General features: G+C 42.6%; 1 protein-coding gene across 3 annotated transcripts in view; it reads right to left on the bottom strand.

Moving 5' to 3' along the window:
* The window catches only part of LOC135253628 (early endosome antigen 1-like), a 125915-nt gene that overhangs the window by 63282 nt on the left and 46602 nt on the right, over positions 1-16031 (bottom strand). For all 3 annotated transcript variants that reach the window (XM_064333172.1, XM_064333170.1, XM_064333171.1), the window contains 6 exons: positions 12923-13081; positions 12593-12676; positions 12175-12321; positions 8212-8379; positions 7075-7254; positions 96-179 (listed from right to left, as the gene is read on the bottom strand). In XM_064333172.1, the coding sequence (XP_064189242.1) occupies positions 96-179; positions 7075-7254; positions 8212-8379; positions 12175-12321; positions 12593-12676; positions 12923-13081 (822 nt within the window). The remainder of the gene's footprint in view (positions 1-95; positions 180-7074; positions 7255-8211; positions 8380-12174; positions 12322-12592; positions 12677-12922; positions 13082-16031) is intronic.

A 16031-nucleotide genomic window follows, 5' to 3' on the forward strand; every position in this document is an offset into this window, starting at 1 on the left:
ATCACCACCCGAGGAGGGAGAGCAGTGAGGCTTACAGTGCAGTTATTAGACACAGCCCAAAGAGACGTACAATAATCCAGATTTTAAATTCTTACCTCATTCTTACATTCCGAGTACTTAGTTTGGGCCTCTATCAAATCCTTCTGCACCACACCTAGTTTGTTTTCCTTCTTGTGTATCTGTAGAAAAAAAAGAAAAAAACTGTTTTGCTAAGGTAACTGAGATAACAAATGCAATTTTCTGACATGCTGATATATTTGCATTGCAAATTCCCCTAAATGTAGCATGAGATGTGTATTTCAATGTAGATGTGTATTTCAATGACAATGAGTTGTAAATGTTTTATTTTGTGTTCATATCTGGCAAAGACATGTGGAGGACAAGAATATCAAATTACTTTAGACATTTTCTTTTTCCAAAATACTTGGACAGGTATCTTTCTGCCAACTTGCACTCTGTTGAATTGGAAATGGTAGCCAACAAACACATGTTGTCTCTAGATGCACCCTATTAACAGAGATGTATTCAAACGGAGTACAATACTTTTTACAGTTTATAACTTAAGAAATAATAATATTCTCTGAATATCTCCATGAAACCAAGAAATGCCTTAAAGACCCCACTCATTTGTTTTTATTTTATTATTTTGTTTTTATTAAAATCATGCTGCTTGCATTGTGGAACGTATCCCAATGAAGTTTATAAAATATTATTTTTGTAAAACATAGCATTTTGCCACTTTTGCGCCCAGAAGGAAAATCAACAGACAAAACAAGCCAGTTAGATTTAACTTCAAATCTGATGTGTCAAAGCAGTCAATCATCTTTGAGCTACTATTTGCATAAACAATCCCACGCACATTTTAACAGAATACAAGCAGAGAGTAAGCGAAATATTGAGTGTCATTAGTAGTCACATTAGGTACGCCATTACTGGTTGCTGGTAAGCTATCCACACATTACACAGCTTTCCAAAAGGCGGACAGTGTAAGGAGTCGTTGGCTACAATTTATATTTGAGGGACAGATCCTGGCAAAAGTGAGTACCCACTTGCTCGTGTGCTCCATTCTTTTTTCCACGGAGGGCTACCTAAACAAAGCACAGTACAATGCTGGATTCGCAGCGAGGCTGGGGTTGGAACAAGGGGATCCGACTCTGGCCTGAACATGTATGGTTTATCTCCTGCCTGATCATTTACCGACGCCATGTTCACTTAAAGAGCAGGAGTTGTGTGGGCAGGAAATGGGAGGGGTGTTCCTGTCATTCCAGGTCAAATAACCAATCAATGAAGAGCATGTGGGGAAAAACAGCAAGAAGGGACAGGAACTGACTGTACGTTTTTTAAAGGTTTTGTAATTTTTTTTCTTTAAAAAAAAAAAAAACATTTCGTAGACCTTGTGGAATAATATAAAATTGCAAAAAAAATGTAAAATAAAACAGAATAATCAGGGAACTATTGAAAAACGACTCCACCATCATATGATAAGCTGATGGTAATCAATGATGTGTGCTGAAAGATAATAATGACAATAATATAATAAGAGATAGACATATCTTTTTCATGGGAGCCCTGGCTAGGAGGTAGCAAATTATTACACATAATTAGCATAACATAAGCAACAAAGGCTCTGTTAGCTTAGAAAATAAAAAATAGAGGACATGAACTAACTAATGCAAGTAAGGCTTCATTTTATTTGACAATAAGTACAGGGTTCAATCAGGGCTCAAAGCTGAAGGGACCAGCTGAGATCCAGCTGAACGGAGGCTTGACTCGCTACCGCTCTCTTCATTGGGAGGAAGAACCTGAGCCTCAGTAAACAGCCTCATTCAAATGTGCTCTCATCCAAATGGTGGACAAGGTTTCACACAGCTGCTCCAAGCAACTGTATCACAGTGCATTCGTTTTAAAATCAGTTACAAATAAACCAAATACCTGAAATCACTAAATAATTCATATTTATAAATATCTTTTTATAAATTCCAATGAAAATAACTGCCCAATATACCAAATAACAATCCGTGAAAATGCTCCTTCCTTTAATCCTTTAACCCAGTACATTTACACTCTAGTGAAAGGTGTGCGTTTGTCTCTCCCCTCCCTTCACATCGGTCATTAACGGAGTCCTTCTGAGCAGTTACGCTAGGTAAGACGCAGCACTCACGGTGGGACACTGGGAGCGCGTCCGGCCATGTTCACGCTTTGCTTATGAACGAGCTTCCCCTTCTGTTTGCTCTGCTTTTGTTTTTAGGGCACTGCCTAATCAACCACTTTATATGCTGGGAGTTTATCTCTGGTTTCAATAAGATCTTCAATCTTCAGCTTTTACGAATGGGAGTTAGATTCTTTAAATGAGATATTAGTTTCAATCAGCGCACGGGGTGAACGGACCGTTTAGAAAGATCTCACCACCGCACTCTTCGCAACATGAAAGGCTCTTATTTCCCCATCTTCTAAACACAGAAAAATGTATCCCTCCGATTCAGAATATTGAATGTCTTATGGAAAGTGAAAGGTCATTTGTAACTGTCCGCAGGATTGATGGAGTTAAGCTAGCTCCTTGACCTTCACCCCGCACTCATGAAGAACAGTCTCAGATGACGGAGCATCAGGCAACTTTACACAAAAATCTCTGCACTTATTCCAGATTGCATTTCCAGTTTGCTGGATCCTGCGTGCCACACAAATGTATGTCAAGATTTAATTACCTGTAGTCCTCCTTCGTTCAACGGTAAACTGTCATCCAATACCACTTTCCAATGTCTGCATTCTGCACTAACTCAAGTATTTATGTCTGTCTTTAGCCATTCTTGAAAACTGTATATAGGGAATAATTGGTTTTGTGGGCAATGCAAACATTGTCAAGGTCATTCTAAGCAGAACTTTAATGTTTATATATTAGTCATCCTTCAAGGCTTTCATATTACAACAGTTGAGCCCCCTACAGATTTGTGATTAATACAGACAAGGCTGAACTGGGCTTCAGAAAGGAACAGATTTATAGTACATCCAGTATATCATAAACGAGTAAAATTAGCTGAAAGATGCTGTGCCCATGACTGAAAATAATAACGCACATTGGTATGCGCTAGCATGTCCCAAAATGTCCCCAGCATCGCAGTCCTTGAAAAATACACTGTTTCAAATAGACTAGAGCAGTCCCTGCATATATGCATTAAGCACTTTACTTTGTGAGCCATCAATTGCATTTTTAGAGACTTCTCTTTGAAAGTACACATTTATTCACAAACATGGGCAAAAAAATAAAAAATAAAAAACGGACCAAAAAAAAAACATTGCATTTAATCATAGCCACTATCAAAATTCACAGGACATTAATGCTGCGAATCTCAATGAGTCATAGATCATTTTCTGTGTTATGAGAGTGCATGGTATGTGTGGAAGTGCCATTTGATACTTAGCTTGTTTTGCCAGTGGCCAAGAAAGCATTTAATATGTTTCACAGACTGCATCAAAAGCTCTTGAGAGAACTGTATCATATCTGTACTGCATAATTTCTTTGTGTTTGTACATTTTTTGCATGCATAATATATTGTGTTACGCTTTTCCGAAGCGCATTTAACAGGCTCATTGTATCATAATGTTACAGGGTTGACATCAGATATGCACCACCGCAAAGCAAGTAACATTAAACAAGCCTGAGAGATGGCAAAAATAGACTAAAAGTACCAGGCAAGAATCTGTCCTGGAAAAGGGTGTAATGCTCCAATTAACTGTTAGCATAAAATATATCTTACCAGCATTCAAAATTATAAAATGTCAACACAAAATATGTAATAATATTTTAATAAAATAAATTGTTTCTGATCATATTATACACTTAATTGATGTCTTCCATTGGCAATTACTGTTATATTATTTGTACAATACATACAAAGACCCAGAGATAATGCATAGAGGAATTATTCTCCAATTGTCACTGAAAAACATCAAAATCAGAAAAGCTAAGTAACATTTTTTTTTTTGTTCCAGAGGAAGCTTAGCACTACAGATGAATCAATGCCACATGGTATTGCAATAGGCAAGTTTGTACAAGTCACCTCACTGTCACAACTGAGATATAATACATCCTGGATGTACTGTGCTGTAAAAAAGGAGTTCCCTGTGTCCTGAATTTCTCTATTAATGTGTATCCGTCACACTGAATGGTTTCAAATCTTTAGACAACACGTAATATTAGACAAAGGGAAACTAAGTAAGCACGATACACATTTTTTTAAATGACAGTCATTTAATGAAAAAACTCGATATCAGTTTTGCACATTGCTGTGGAGGAATTTCAGCCCACGCTTCATTGCAGAACTGCTTTAACTCAGACAAATTGGTAGGTTTTCAGGCATGAACTTCTTGTTTCAGGTCCTGCCACAGCAGGTCTATCGGGTTCAAGTCAGGACTTTGACTATGCCACTCCAAAACTTACATTTTGTTTCTTGTCAGCCATTCAGAAGTGGACTCGCCATTGTGTTGTTGACTAGTGTCTTGCAGCATAAGCCAATTACACATCAGCCTCAGCTCACAGACAGACATTCTTCTTATGAATTTTCTGGTCCAGAGTAGACTTCATGGTCCTTCAATTAAGGCGGGTCGTCCAGCTCCCGAGGCAGCAAAGCATCCCCATACCATCAGCATCACAGCACACCATTTCTGTGAAATGCTGTATTTGCTTTATTCCAGACATAATGGGACCCGTGTCGTCCAAAAAGTTCCACTTTTGACTCATCTGTCCATAGGACATTATCCCAAAAGGTTTGGGGATCATTCTGGTGCTTTCTGTTTTACAAATGTGAGATGAGCATTGATGTTTCTCTTGGTTAGCAGTGGTTTCCATCTTGCTACTCTCCATGAATCTCATTTTTTCCCAGTCCCATTCTTATTGTGGAGTCATGAACGCTGACCCTAGCTGAGGCTACAGAGGCCTGCAGCCCTTTGGATGTTTTTCTGGGATCTTTTGTGGCTTCCTGGATGCATTGTTGTGGCGCCCATGGAGACATGTTGGCAGTCCAGCCACTCCTGGAAAAATTCACTACTGTTCCAAGTGTTCTTCATCTGGAGTTAATGGCTCCACTTTTGTCTCATCAACTTCTCAACCATTCAGTGTGACAGATACACAATAACAGAGGAAATCAGAAAGGGGCAAATACTTTTTTTCACAGCACTGTACTACTGATGTACAGCATACTGATGACAGCAAGGGACACCTCACAACACTATGAAATGGGCAAGTGAGTACAGATTATGAAAATGTTAGGGTAGGTAGGCACATCTTTAGACATCTGCTTTCTATCAAAGCACGCTAAAAGGACAACTCGGTCCAAGAGCAATTGGGTCAGTGACTTAACCATTAAGGCAAATTTGTGTTTGTAGGCGAAATATGCAAAAAATTTAAAAAGACATATACCCAGGCAAGGGAAAAATAGCAAATCAATGACATGTGAATTCAATGAAATCCCTCCCTAAATAATAGAAGAAGCTGTTGACATGCCTCCCTTCACAGTTGCACTTGTCAAAAATGTACAGCGTTTCCCATGGAATACCAACTGACAAGCAGTCACACAAATGTGTGTGTGTGTGTGTGTGTGTGTGTGTGTGCGTACGTAGGCGTGTTTGTCTGTATTTGTGTATGTGTGTGGCTTGGGTATAAAACCATCTAATAAGAAATATAAAAAATAATGGAAAACACATTAAATCCAAAATGCACTGTGGCGAAGGGGGCGACAGAGGGGGCCTCTCCTGCTGCTCCTCGCGTTTTAATGGCGACCGGAACCCGAACCGGCGCGCCCTCTGTCCTGCCTCTCCGCTAAGCGGGCTCCGAGCGCCTCGCTCTCGGCTCGCTCGGTGGCAGAGGGGCTGCTGGGATGCGCTCGCTCAGCTATGGGAGGAATGCGCCGCGGCGGGCCGCTGGCTTTCGGCCCGGGCGCGGCCCCTGCCTTTGTCCCTCCCCGCTCAGGCGCGCTAACTTCACAGGCATTAATTGTTTTTCCCCCCCTCTGTCTCCCCATTTTGTTTTTCTTTTTTTTTTTTCCATAAGGGAGACCGGAGCAGCTCGAACGAAACACATTTTTGTCCCAGTGTTTTCTTTGTCTTACAAGTAATCTAGCAGCTTTAGGCAAACAATCTGGTTTAATATGAAAAATGACCCCCTCCCCCCTCCCCCTCCCCTCTCTTTAATAATTTGCCTCATATATTCACCTATCTGGCAGAGAAAACAAATCTAAATGCTTCTTTTAGAGAGAAAAAAAAAAACGCTTCAAAAATGATACTGTGACCGGGTCTTTAAATGTTAGAGCACTAAATTACTGCAAAGACACTGCATTAATGCAAACACAGACATGGAAGAAATGATTTCAAATGAAAACCTTCGTGTTATTTGTTCAGCTGTCCTAATGTTAGGAAAGCTAGGAACAAAAGCTATTATTGTTCAGAACATTTTTTTACAGGAAACAGACAGTGGCAAAGTTACAGTAGTTCAACATATGAGATCAGAGAGTCAGCTTTTACAGTAAACTAAAAGCAGATGTGGGAAAGACACAGGGACCGTGCAGAAATTAATGGCCGTATTGTTTACTTAGCAAATCCGGAGATAAAAGTGAGAGAGATTCGAGGAGAACCGCCATTAGAAGCCCACGTTGGTCGGTTCCCGTGATCTGTTTAATTTAACTTCAAGCAAATATTTGTTCACACAGAAACAACAATCATTTTCTCAATTAGAAACATTGCTGACTGCAGGAAATGCAGGATAACGGAATCATTAACGAATGCAGTAATATTCCATACAGACTTTTTTTTCCTCCTGTAGATGCTGGTTTTGTGATAATGAAACCGCAGATAGCACGTGCTGCTTTCAACTCACTGCATGCCAACACACATAATAGCTGCGTGTGAGTGTTGGCATTAAGGTGATACTGAAATGACTGTAATAGGCTCCGTATTATTCTAAAGCGCACATCCTTCGAACTTAGCAGGAAGTTCAGAGAGATTTTTTTTTTCTCTTTTGAATATCACGGAAAATATGAAAAAAGTAGAGGGGGGGGGAAAGGGGATCTTCAGCTCTTTTACCTTATTGCCAGCTGCTTTCCTGGTGTCTTTTAGAGTTTCATTTGCCCTACTTAGAGCCTCCTGCTGTTGTAGAATTTGATCTTGCAGCTGTTGAGATTGCTCTGTCTTTTCCTGTAATTTGGACTTCAGGAGTCCAACTTCTAAATCCAAGCTATTCACTTTTTCCTCGCTGTACTGCAGCTGAAAGAGAAATTTAAAAAGTCAAAAGGGCATTCAAATCATGTTCACACATGGACATACACACGTTCATACATACATACACACACACACACACACACACAATATGCATACAGATATGTAATTCGCTTTACAGACATTTCAAGTTGGGAGAAAAAATGTAGTATCTGTTCATCATCATAGAAATTTTGGTACATTTTAGTTAAGCTGTCAGAACCACCTTATGTTATCTAGACACATAGTTTAAAGAACATGTGTGACACGTTAATTAAAATATATCATAAGTAGCTTTGTTCTTGTTGATACTCTTGCTCTCTTTTAGGAATGCACACACAATATTAAAATACATCTATATCGAGGGGAATTCATGTCTAACACTCGTTGTTTATGTATATGTAATGTGGATGATTGCCACATTGTAGTGAGCAACACGTTTCAGTTTCCACTAATCTTACTTAGTGCAGTGCGTATTAACACACACTTAAAGGCAGGCAGAACCAGGGCATGTAATCACTTGCCTACAATCAGTCGATCACATTTTATTGAATAAAACTGGAAGTCTCTGTATTGTCGTGGACACTGTATTTCGTCACATGACAATGCATTACCCATCCCACAGAGGAGATGTAACTCCCTGACTGCCAGAAGTCTAAAAAGTGCTTTAAAGAAAAGCCAATACCAATTACTGGCATCATTAGTATGCTTCATTAATGCACTTATTTATTATTTAAAAGCAATGTGAAGTGAAACTCCGTATTTGACATTGCTCCCTAAATGAAATTCAAATTGACCAAATTCCTTCATTTACACTCGGCACTAACCAAATCCTCTGTGTATCAAGAAAAGACCGCGTTACAATATTGGATATTTGACATAATAAACGATACTGGAAAATTAACATTAACGGAATTCCCAGCCCTCCCCATTTACAATTTCATTAAAAAAAGGGGGGGAAAGTACCTTGTTTTGCAGGCACCCCAGGGTCTGCCTCAAGTCCCCGCACTCCTCGGAGAGTTCGCCGTTAAAGTGCTCCTTCACTGTCACCGTCCTCTTCAAAGACTCCTGTGTGGCTCTCAGGGAGGTCAAGTCAAGCTGCATGTGTCTCATTCTTTCCTCCCGTTCATTTATCTTAATTCGAGAAAAAGAAAGAAAGAAAAAAAAGTGAGCAACACACACGTGTATAAAACGCATTTAAAATAGACCATTCTGACCAAATGAACGCGGATCGCTCAAGTTTAGAACAAGTTCGCACAACGCATTATAGTACTTTCTACGTTGCACTTTATTGTACAATGCTCGTAATTGAAACGAGCTGATTGCGCTGAACAGCATTCAGTCTGCATAGCTAGAGAGCGGAAGGTGCAACACCGAATTTGATGTTTCTCAGGGAAATAATGGTATGGCACTCAGTGCATCATTAGCCAAATATAGCATTCAGATGAGGGGGGGGAAGGAAAAACAACTCTGATAACGACTGCAAACCGCTAACCTTGCGCAGAAACCTCTGAAAGGGCCCTAGCAGCCGCACGGAAGGCTTGAAGGCCCGAATGCCCACGATCGCTCACGCATTTGGCAGCCGTCAACGTCTGTACCAGTGCCAAGTGGAAGACAAAAGCAATGTCTTCCGCAGCACCGCCCCTTTCTGGAGAGCCTCCGCTCTCAGGCTCCTCCCACAGGCCGATGGACTGGCCTGAACTCCAGAAGCCCAGCACGTGCACAGAGCAGTAACATCCCTGCACCATGTCAAAAACGTCTGTCTGTTACACAGCAGCCTGCTTATATTCTCGTTCTAAACAACATACAGCCTGATGCTGAGATACCAACACTACATTTTCCACACCTGGCTTTTAATACTAATATACAGAGTGTGTCCATGTACAGTACTGGCCAAAAGTACTAGGCCGCCTGTGGTTTTTAAAAGAAAACTTTAGGTAGATCAGAATTCAGTTCAACTGGATTTAGATCAGGTGAATGACTGACTTGGCCAGTCAATAAGCTTCCAGTTTTTCGTTTTGGAAAACCCCTTCATTGATTTAGCAATATGTTTCAGGATAATTGTCTTACTGTAGAATGAAGCGCCTTCCAACGAGTTTTGAGGAATTTTCTTGAACTTGAGCAGATAAGATGCTTCGGTATACTTCAGAATTATACTGCTGCCATACATGCCCAAACTATAAAACCCCACCACCATGTTTCACAGAGGAGGGGGGGGGGGCTTTGGATCTTGGGCAGTTCCTTTGGCCTCCACACTTTGCTCTTGCCATCACTCTGATACAAGTGAATCTTGACCTCATCTGTCCACAAGGGCTTTTACCAGAACTCTGCAGGCTTAAGAGCCTTTTATTAAACTGTAACCTGGCCATCCCGTTTTTTGCAGTGGCTATTGGTTTTAATCTTGTAGCGTAGCCTCTGTAGTTCTGTTTGTGAAGTCTTCACCAAAATGTTAAAAAATACGCTTTATTAAAAGTTGTTAATCTGCACTTTGACCATATGTGAATCGTTTTATTACACATATAGAAATGAGGAGTACAGAGCCAAATCAAGAATGAAAAAAAACAAATCTTTGTCCCAAATATTATGGAACTCAGAATATACACACACATACATACATGCACACGCACACGCCCGGAAAACTGAATGCAACATTAAATAATTCCTAATTATATAGTGCCTATGAAGTGAATACTTAGGGGACTGCATCTCACAGCCTATTATTAAAGCTTAGCACAATATCTGTGAGGATCTGTTGGCAGCAAAACCCTTCTTTAGAAAGATACTTCACACACTGAAACGTCATTCAGTCCAGACCACGACAAGGAGCAAAACGAGTCCAGTCCTGCGGGATCAAATAAGGACCGTTCAGTATCCACGTAGTGTGGGACTGTGAGCATCAATTCACAGCGTTCAATTACAATTCAACAAGACTGGCAAAAATACATAAAAACAACTCATATATCATGGCTAATGTCTGGCAAATACCCATTCACTCCTCCTCAAGATCCCGATGTCAGAAGATGCCCCTTGGAATGGAAACGCACCGGGAGAAAAATGTCAAAACAAAAGCACATTCCAATAACAAAGCGGAAGTAAGAGGACTCTTTCGATTAAACGTTGCGGGTTGCTAAACATTATGGAGCGAGCGGCGGTGCGAGCGGACTGCGATGCGTAGGCTCAATCAAGTGTCGCCGACTTGATAATTGTCAAGTAGAGCCACCTGCTCAGAGTCAGGCCTGCGCTGTTCTGTCCATGAACAGAGGTCTTTTACACAGGCCCTCGAAAGAAGACCCAATCATAACGTGTGATTCGTGGGATGGTATCCTGACCTCAAACGCCAGAGCGCTGTAACAGCCTCTGACTCACTCGAGCCTAAAACACACGCCGCGATTTCTTTTTGTTAATCTGGAGCGAACGCACGGAGTACGCCTGTCGCTCCTCGGAAGACGGCTACGATTTCTCCACGCGGAGATTCGGGTTTCGGGGCTGTCAAACCGCAAGAGCTCTGAAACCCGGCGGGTCGCCGCAGCCTCGACGCACGCGTCTACGACACGAGGCGTCCGCAATTAAACAGCCGAGCAAGCGGGCTAAGCGCTACGTACGCAAAGAGTCCGACCGAAAACAAACACCCTGTCCGTTTCGCAGTCTTTCGCATTGACGCGTCTGCGTCCTTCTTCTCCCGCCGATCTTGCAAAGCTTCCTTGGCGCTCGGCTTCTACAGGAAACCGCTTGGCAAGCGGGAAAAAGCCGCTAGAACATCGTGTCGTTTTTACGAGGGTAATTCCCGTAAGCTTGGCCGATGAAACCAAGACTTGGCACAACCCCTGAAAAGTTTATTTTTATTTTTTTCTCCCCTGCAATAACTTGAGCAGATACAGTGGGTGCTTGCAAAAGCACGTAAGCACCTGAACCACAGGACTTACAGCATTAAGCCGATCGATGATTTCAGCATGTGCACGAGGAGGCCGGCAGTAATCAGAGCAAACGAGTAAAGGCTATTATGGGGGTTAAAGCCTTAATAGATGCTAAATTCTGTGACAAACATCATGGGAGAGGATACAGTAAATCCTGCTAGCGGTCACATGACCTCTGGGTGAGCTCGCTCTTAGAAAGCACCGCCTCCATCCTAGGCAGCAAAGGGTCTGTGAATGAGGAACAACGCACGTTTTTAAGTGACTCGAGCCTGGAAGCTAACGTTATATAACGCTCCTCTTCACTAGCGCAGTGTTTTACACTTGTTTCAGTGCACAGAAGATGCTGAGGCATCAGGAGCTCACGGTACGGTTGTGCTACGCGTGTCGAGGCTTCGTTTCTCTGCCACGCGGACCCGCGCCTCTCGCGAGGCAAGCGTCGGGCAAGCCAACGTCGACAGCGGCCTCGGGGACCGACAGGAGCGTACGGCGAAAGGTGGCTCGCTTATTTCTCCCGCCCCCCCAAACGAAGGGCATCGGCACCGGCCGAGCAGAAGGCGGCACGTGGCTTTAGTGCAAATGTGAAAATAGGAGAGCGGATGGAAAAAAAGAAAGAAACAAACAAACAAACAAAAGAACGCGCGCGCTATCCGGCATAGCTGCGCGCCGCGACAGCTGGCGAGCCGGCGGCGAGGGGGCGAGGGGAACCCACGCGGAGCGCGCCCCTGGCGCGGACGACACGGCAGGCCACATCGCGCCCCGCTCCTCCGCTCACACGCGTTCAGCGCAGGACCTCGGCGATCGCCGCCCCGCAATCTACCGCACACACAAACCCAGCACACACAGCCTCCTGTCTCCCCGCAACCCCGGAATGCAAAGGCCGCTCGTTTACTTCAACGGGCCCCGGTATTTATTTCTGTCCGGCGTATGTACCAGCTATGAAATAGTAAAAAAAACACCAAGCAAATAAATAAATGAATAAAGATTGCTGGATCACACACACAGAATTGAGCCTTACCTTTGACACAGCATCCTTTTCTGCGAGCTGCACTTGTTGGAGATCTTTTTCTAAAGAATGTATTACTTGGCACAGTCTTTGAACCTCACTTTCCGCTGCCAGAGATTTCTCTTTTTCCTGTTGCAGTACATTCTCCAGTGTGTAGATCTGTAATGCATAGTCAACCAGTTACATTTGTCTTTTTTCATTTGCAAAAGTGGCTCACCTCTCAGAAATCGCATAACACGCATCACACACACACACACACACACATATACACCCAGTAAAACACACACACGCACACACACAGTCACACGGACATGCACATTCACGCGCACGCACACTCACACACACACTCGCTCACACTCAAACTCACACGCACACTCACACTCCCCTCAGTAACAGCACACTGCACCTTAAGTTAAGTTCATAAACCTGCCTGTTGAGCTGCCTGGGAAATTTCCTTCTCCTTCTCCAGCTGCTGCAGTCTCATTGTATGGATCACACCCTCTGTGCTGCTGATCTGTGAGGATGAACAGAGTGTGTGTGTGTGTGTGTGTGTGTGCCCATGTGAGTGGCTGGGATTCAATCAAAAATAAATGCTCTTTTTATTTTCTTTCAAAACACAGATCGGTAAATTCAGCAAACACTAAAACAAACTTGCCAAACTAAGTAAGGCTTGTGTAATCAAAGTTAAGGATAAATGCTGATTGAAGACAGGCCTGCATGCGTTTTCCCATGATGCTCAGCCGAGGATGAGAATGCCTACCTCGCTGGTGAGAACATCTTGCTCACTCTGAGCGCACACAGTCTGGGCCTCCAGTCTGGCCTGCAGCCTCCCGTTGTCCTCCACAGTCACCCTGTGCCGGAGATGGAGGTTCTTCAGCTCCATCGCTTGCTCATCAACTATTTTCTTCAACTTTGAAAGCTGAAAATACCATAAAATGCTATTCAACAAATGGAACTGCTGTTCTGTGATTGCATAATCATTAATTGCCCTCTGTAAGCATATATACATAAGGCGCAGCTTAAATAATAGCCTTTAAGACATGGCTTCAAGAAGCTTACCCAAGCATATTTGGAGACTGACAATCAGTATGATTAAAACTTCTGTGAACAGTTAGAAAAGTGTCAATTTGACCCTACCGACAGAGCGAACTCCAAAAAAGAATATTAGATTACAAAATCTGAAGAAAATTCTTCATCTCATATATTATATGATCAAGCAGTTGCATTAAAGAAACACCTATCTAAGAGGACATACTAGATAGTAATTATTTCACAAATTAAACTCTCCCTTGAGGTTTATCAGTCCTAGTACTTTCTACTCTCCAATGCTTCCTCCACTGTTAAGTTGAACTGTTCAGATAAATCCATGATCTGCTTCAAGACTTAAAGGGATTGAAAAATTACAATGTGTAGGTAAGACAACCATTTGAAGTCATAGTCACAAGGCACAGGTGTCCGAATGTGATATATACAGTATTTCTGACTAAACAGATCTCTGAAATAAAAAAACTTGAATCTAAACTGAAACAAAAATTGAAAATGAAATGGAATTGAATATTAAATTCAAAAACATTGAAGAAATAAAAAGTAACGGAAAAGACAAAACTATAATAACCTTGTGACAAGGTACAAAAAGCTATGTATCTATTGGTGTATGAAAGAGGAATATGCACTTGAATTTTAGCAAAGCTCTCTACACTCCCCAAAAAGAAGAGCTTTAGCCTTCAAAACGAGTCAACTTCTATGGCATTTTCAAACACACTGCTTTATTCTGCATTAGGCACACAAAAAACATACTGAAAACGGCAATGGGACAGTCACAAAAGCCAGGACAAAGGCTTTATCCGCGCAGGGCCGTAGGAGGTCGCCAAGGTCACGGTTTCATTTGATGAAATCGGCAGTTACCGCTGAGAAGTGCCCCGCTGAAGGCGCTAGCGAAACCCGCTCGTCAGAACCGCCGCACGTGCTGCACGCCACCGGAAACAGCACAACCGCGCAAACGCACGCCGTTTATTGGAAAATGTAAATATTAAGTCAGATTCACTCATTTACAGCAAACAAAGACATGAAGGGACAACTGCTTAAGTTAACAGACAATTTACGGATTGGAAAACCGCCGCGGTATTTCTTTTCGACGGTCAGTGGCCTTTCAAGAGTTAACGTACCCACAAAATGCGCGCGCTCCTTCATGATACCAACATAAACTAACAACAAGTCGAAAACAGGCTGATGAATCTAAGATTCTGTACAGTAATATGTCTAACAATATTATCACCGCACGACTTTAAAGCTAAAGCGTGTACTACGAATGCTACTAAACACAACAATAACAACCATTAGTATAAACAATAATCATAATAATCACAACGATAACAACCACACCGACTGACACAGTGTTGAGTATGCATTTGGAAAAGGTAAATAAGCAATGCAAATTCAAAAACCAGTTTTGTTTCCCGATATAGCCCAGTTAAACCTGGATGGGGGTGTAGGGGAGGGGGGGCAGATTGGGTTCCACACATTTCCTGTCTGCTGTCAATATGCAAGCCTCAATCTCCAAAGGCCAAACAACCGATCACTTTCAGTTAGATGATCCATTAGCTTCCCATGTGGATTGGGATAAGAGGAGGATTATTAAGGCCATGCACACTCTATAAATGACAAAGTTAATGCTTTTCCAGGAACCACAGGCAATAGCATTAGGAGGCTTTTTAGCTTTTTGCACAAACACAAGGTATCGCTTCTACATATAATATAATCTAAAATGACACTGAAACCAGGACCCCTACTAATCATATCCGCGTATTGCTAAATGGGAGATGCGTAAACGATGTCAGTCAATTTCTCTTAAATTGGCTTTCTTACCACAACTTCTTAAAAAAAACTGTCATTCTTCTGCTCTTTTTTATAGCTTGAATGATTTAGCCACCTGTTTTTGGCCTGATCAACATTTCATTTTTTGTTCAAATCGAATATCGCATCAAAAAAATATCTGTCAAGTTTTTGTGTCTTTTTTTATATAAATATAAGTAATATAATTAAGAGCATTTAAAACAATATGTATAGGCAAATTTAGAATGTGCTTTTAATAACCTTGTTAACATTATGCTGAAGTTAGGACCCCAATGACAAATCTTTGTTCCTTGGGATGAATACAACACTGTAAAACAAATTCAGCCAGAACATAAAAATAACACTTATTTTTTAGTTAGGCCACTCTATGCTTTAAACAGCCGCACGGTTCACCTCAAAACCGTCTATCCATTTCAAAAACCGAACATGCAGCCCGCTTCTTCCGAGTTTAGTTCCGCACAACGCTTCGTGATTTGTGTCAATTACACACGACGGAACAAATCCTCTGTTGTTCTTAAGGTCCGCCATTCCCCTCGAAGCAATTTCGCTTGTGACAGAGTGGTTAAGCAGACCCGGGCCGGGACTCCATTTCACACTCCGTTCACCAGCATCCCTGGTGCTGGCGCCGCCGCCGCGCGGGTTAGCCCGCGGTGCCCTGCCGGGTACGCGCGGAAGCCACACAGACAAGGCGCTGGCAGGGCTAACAGCGCTAACCTAGCGCAGGTGCGGCAGGGGCGGGCGCACAGTTTCGCGCAGGGGCTGCTGAGCGCCAGCCGCTCCCTTCCGAGGCAGAGGCAGGACGTAAACGCGGGGCTGAAGAGGAGCTCCGAGCGTCGCTGACGGAGCGGGGAGACGGCGAGGAAGCGTCACGCCGAGCGAAGGACGGAGACAGACACGCGCAGCTCCCCACAAAATGGAAGCCTTTTTGGGTCTGACAGATCTGGCTAAAAGACTCGTCCCTGATAGTGATTTCTGATGGCAGCACGAAAGGTGTCACAGCGTTTTCCTCTGATGCG

This window comes from Anguilla rostrata, chromosome 4 (assembly GCF_018555375.3).
Source record: "Anguilla rostrata isolate EN2019 chromosome 4, ASM1855537v3, whole genome shotgun sequence".
NCBI classification, from domain to species: Eukaryota; Metazoa; Chordata; class Actinopteri; order Anguilliformes; family Anguillidae; genus Anguilla; species Anguilla rostrata.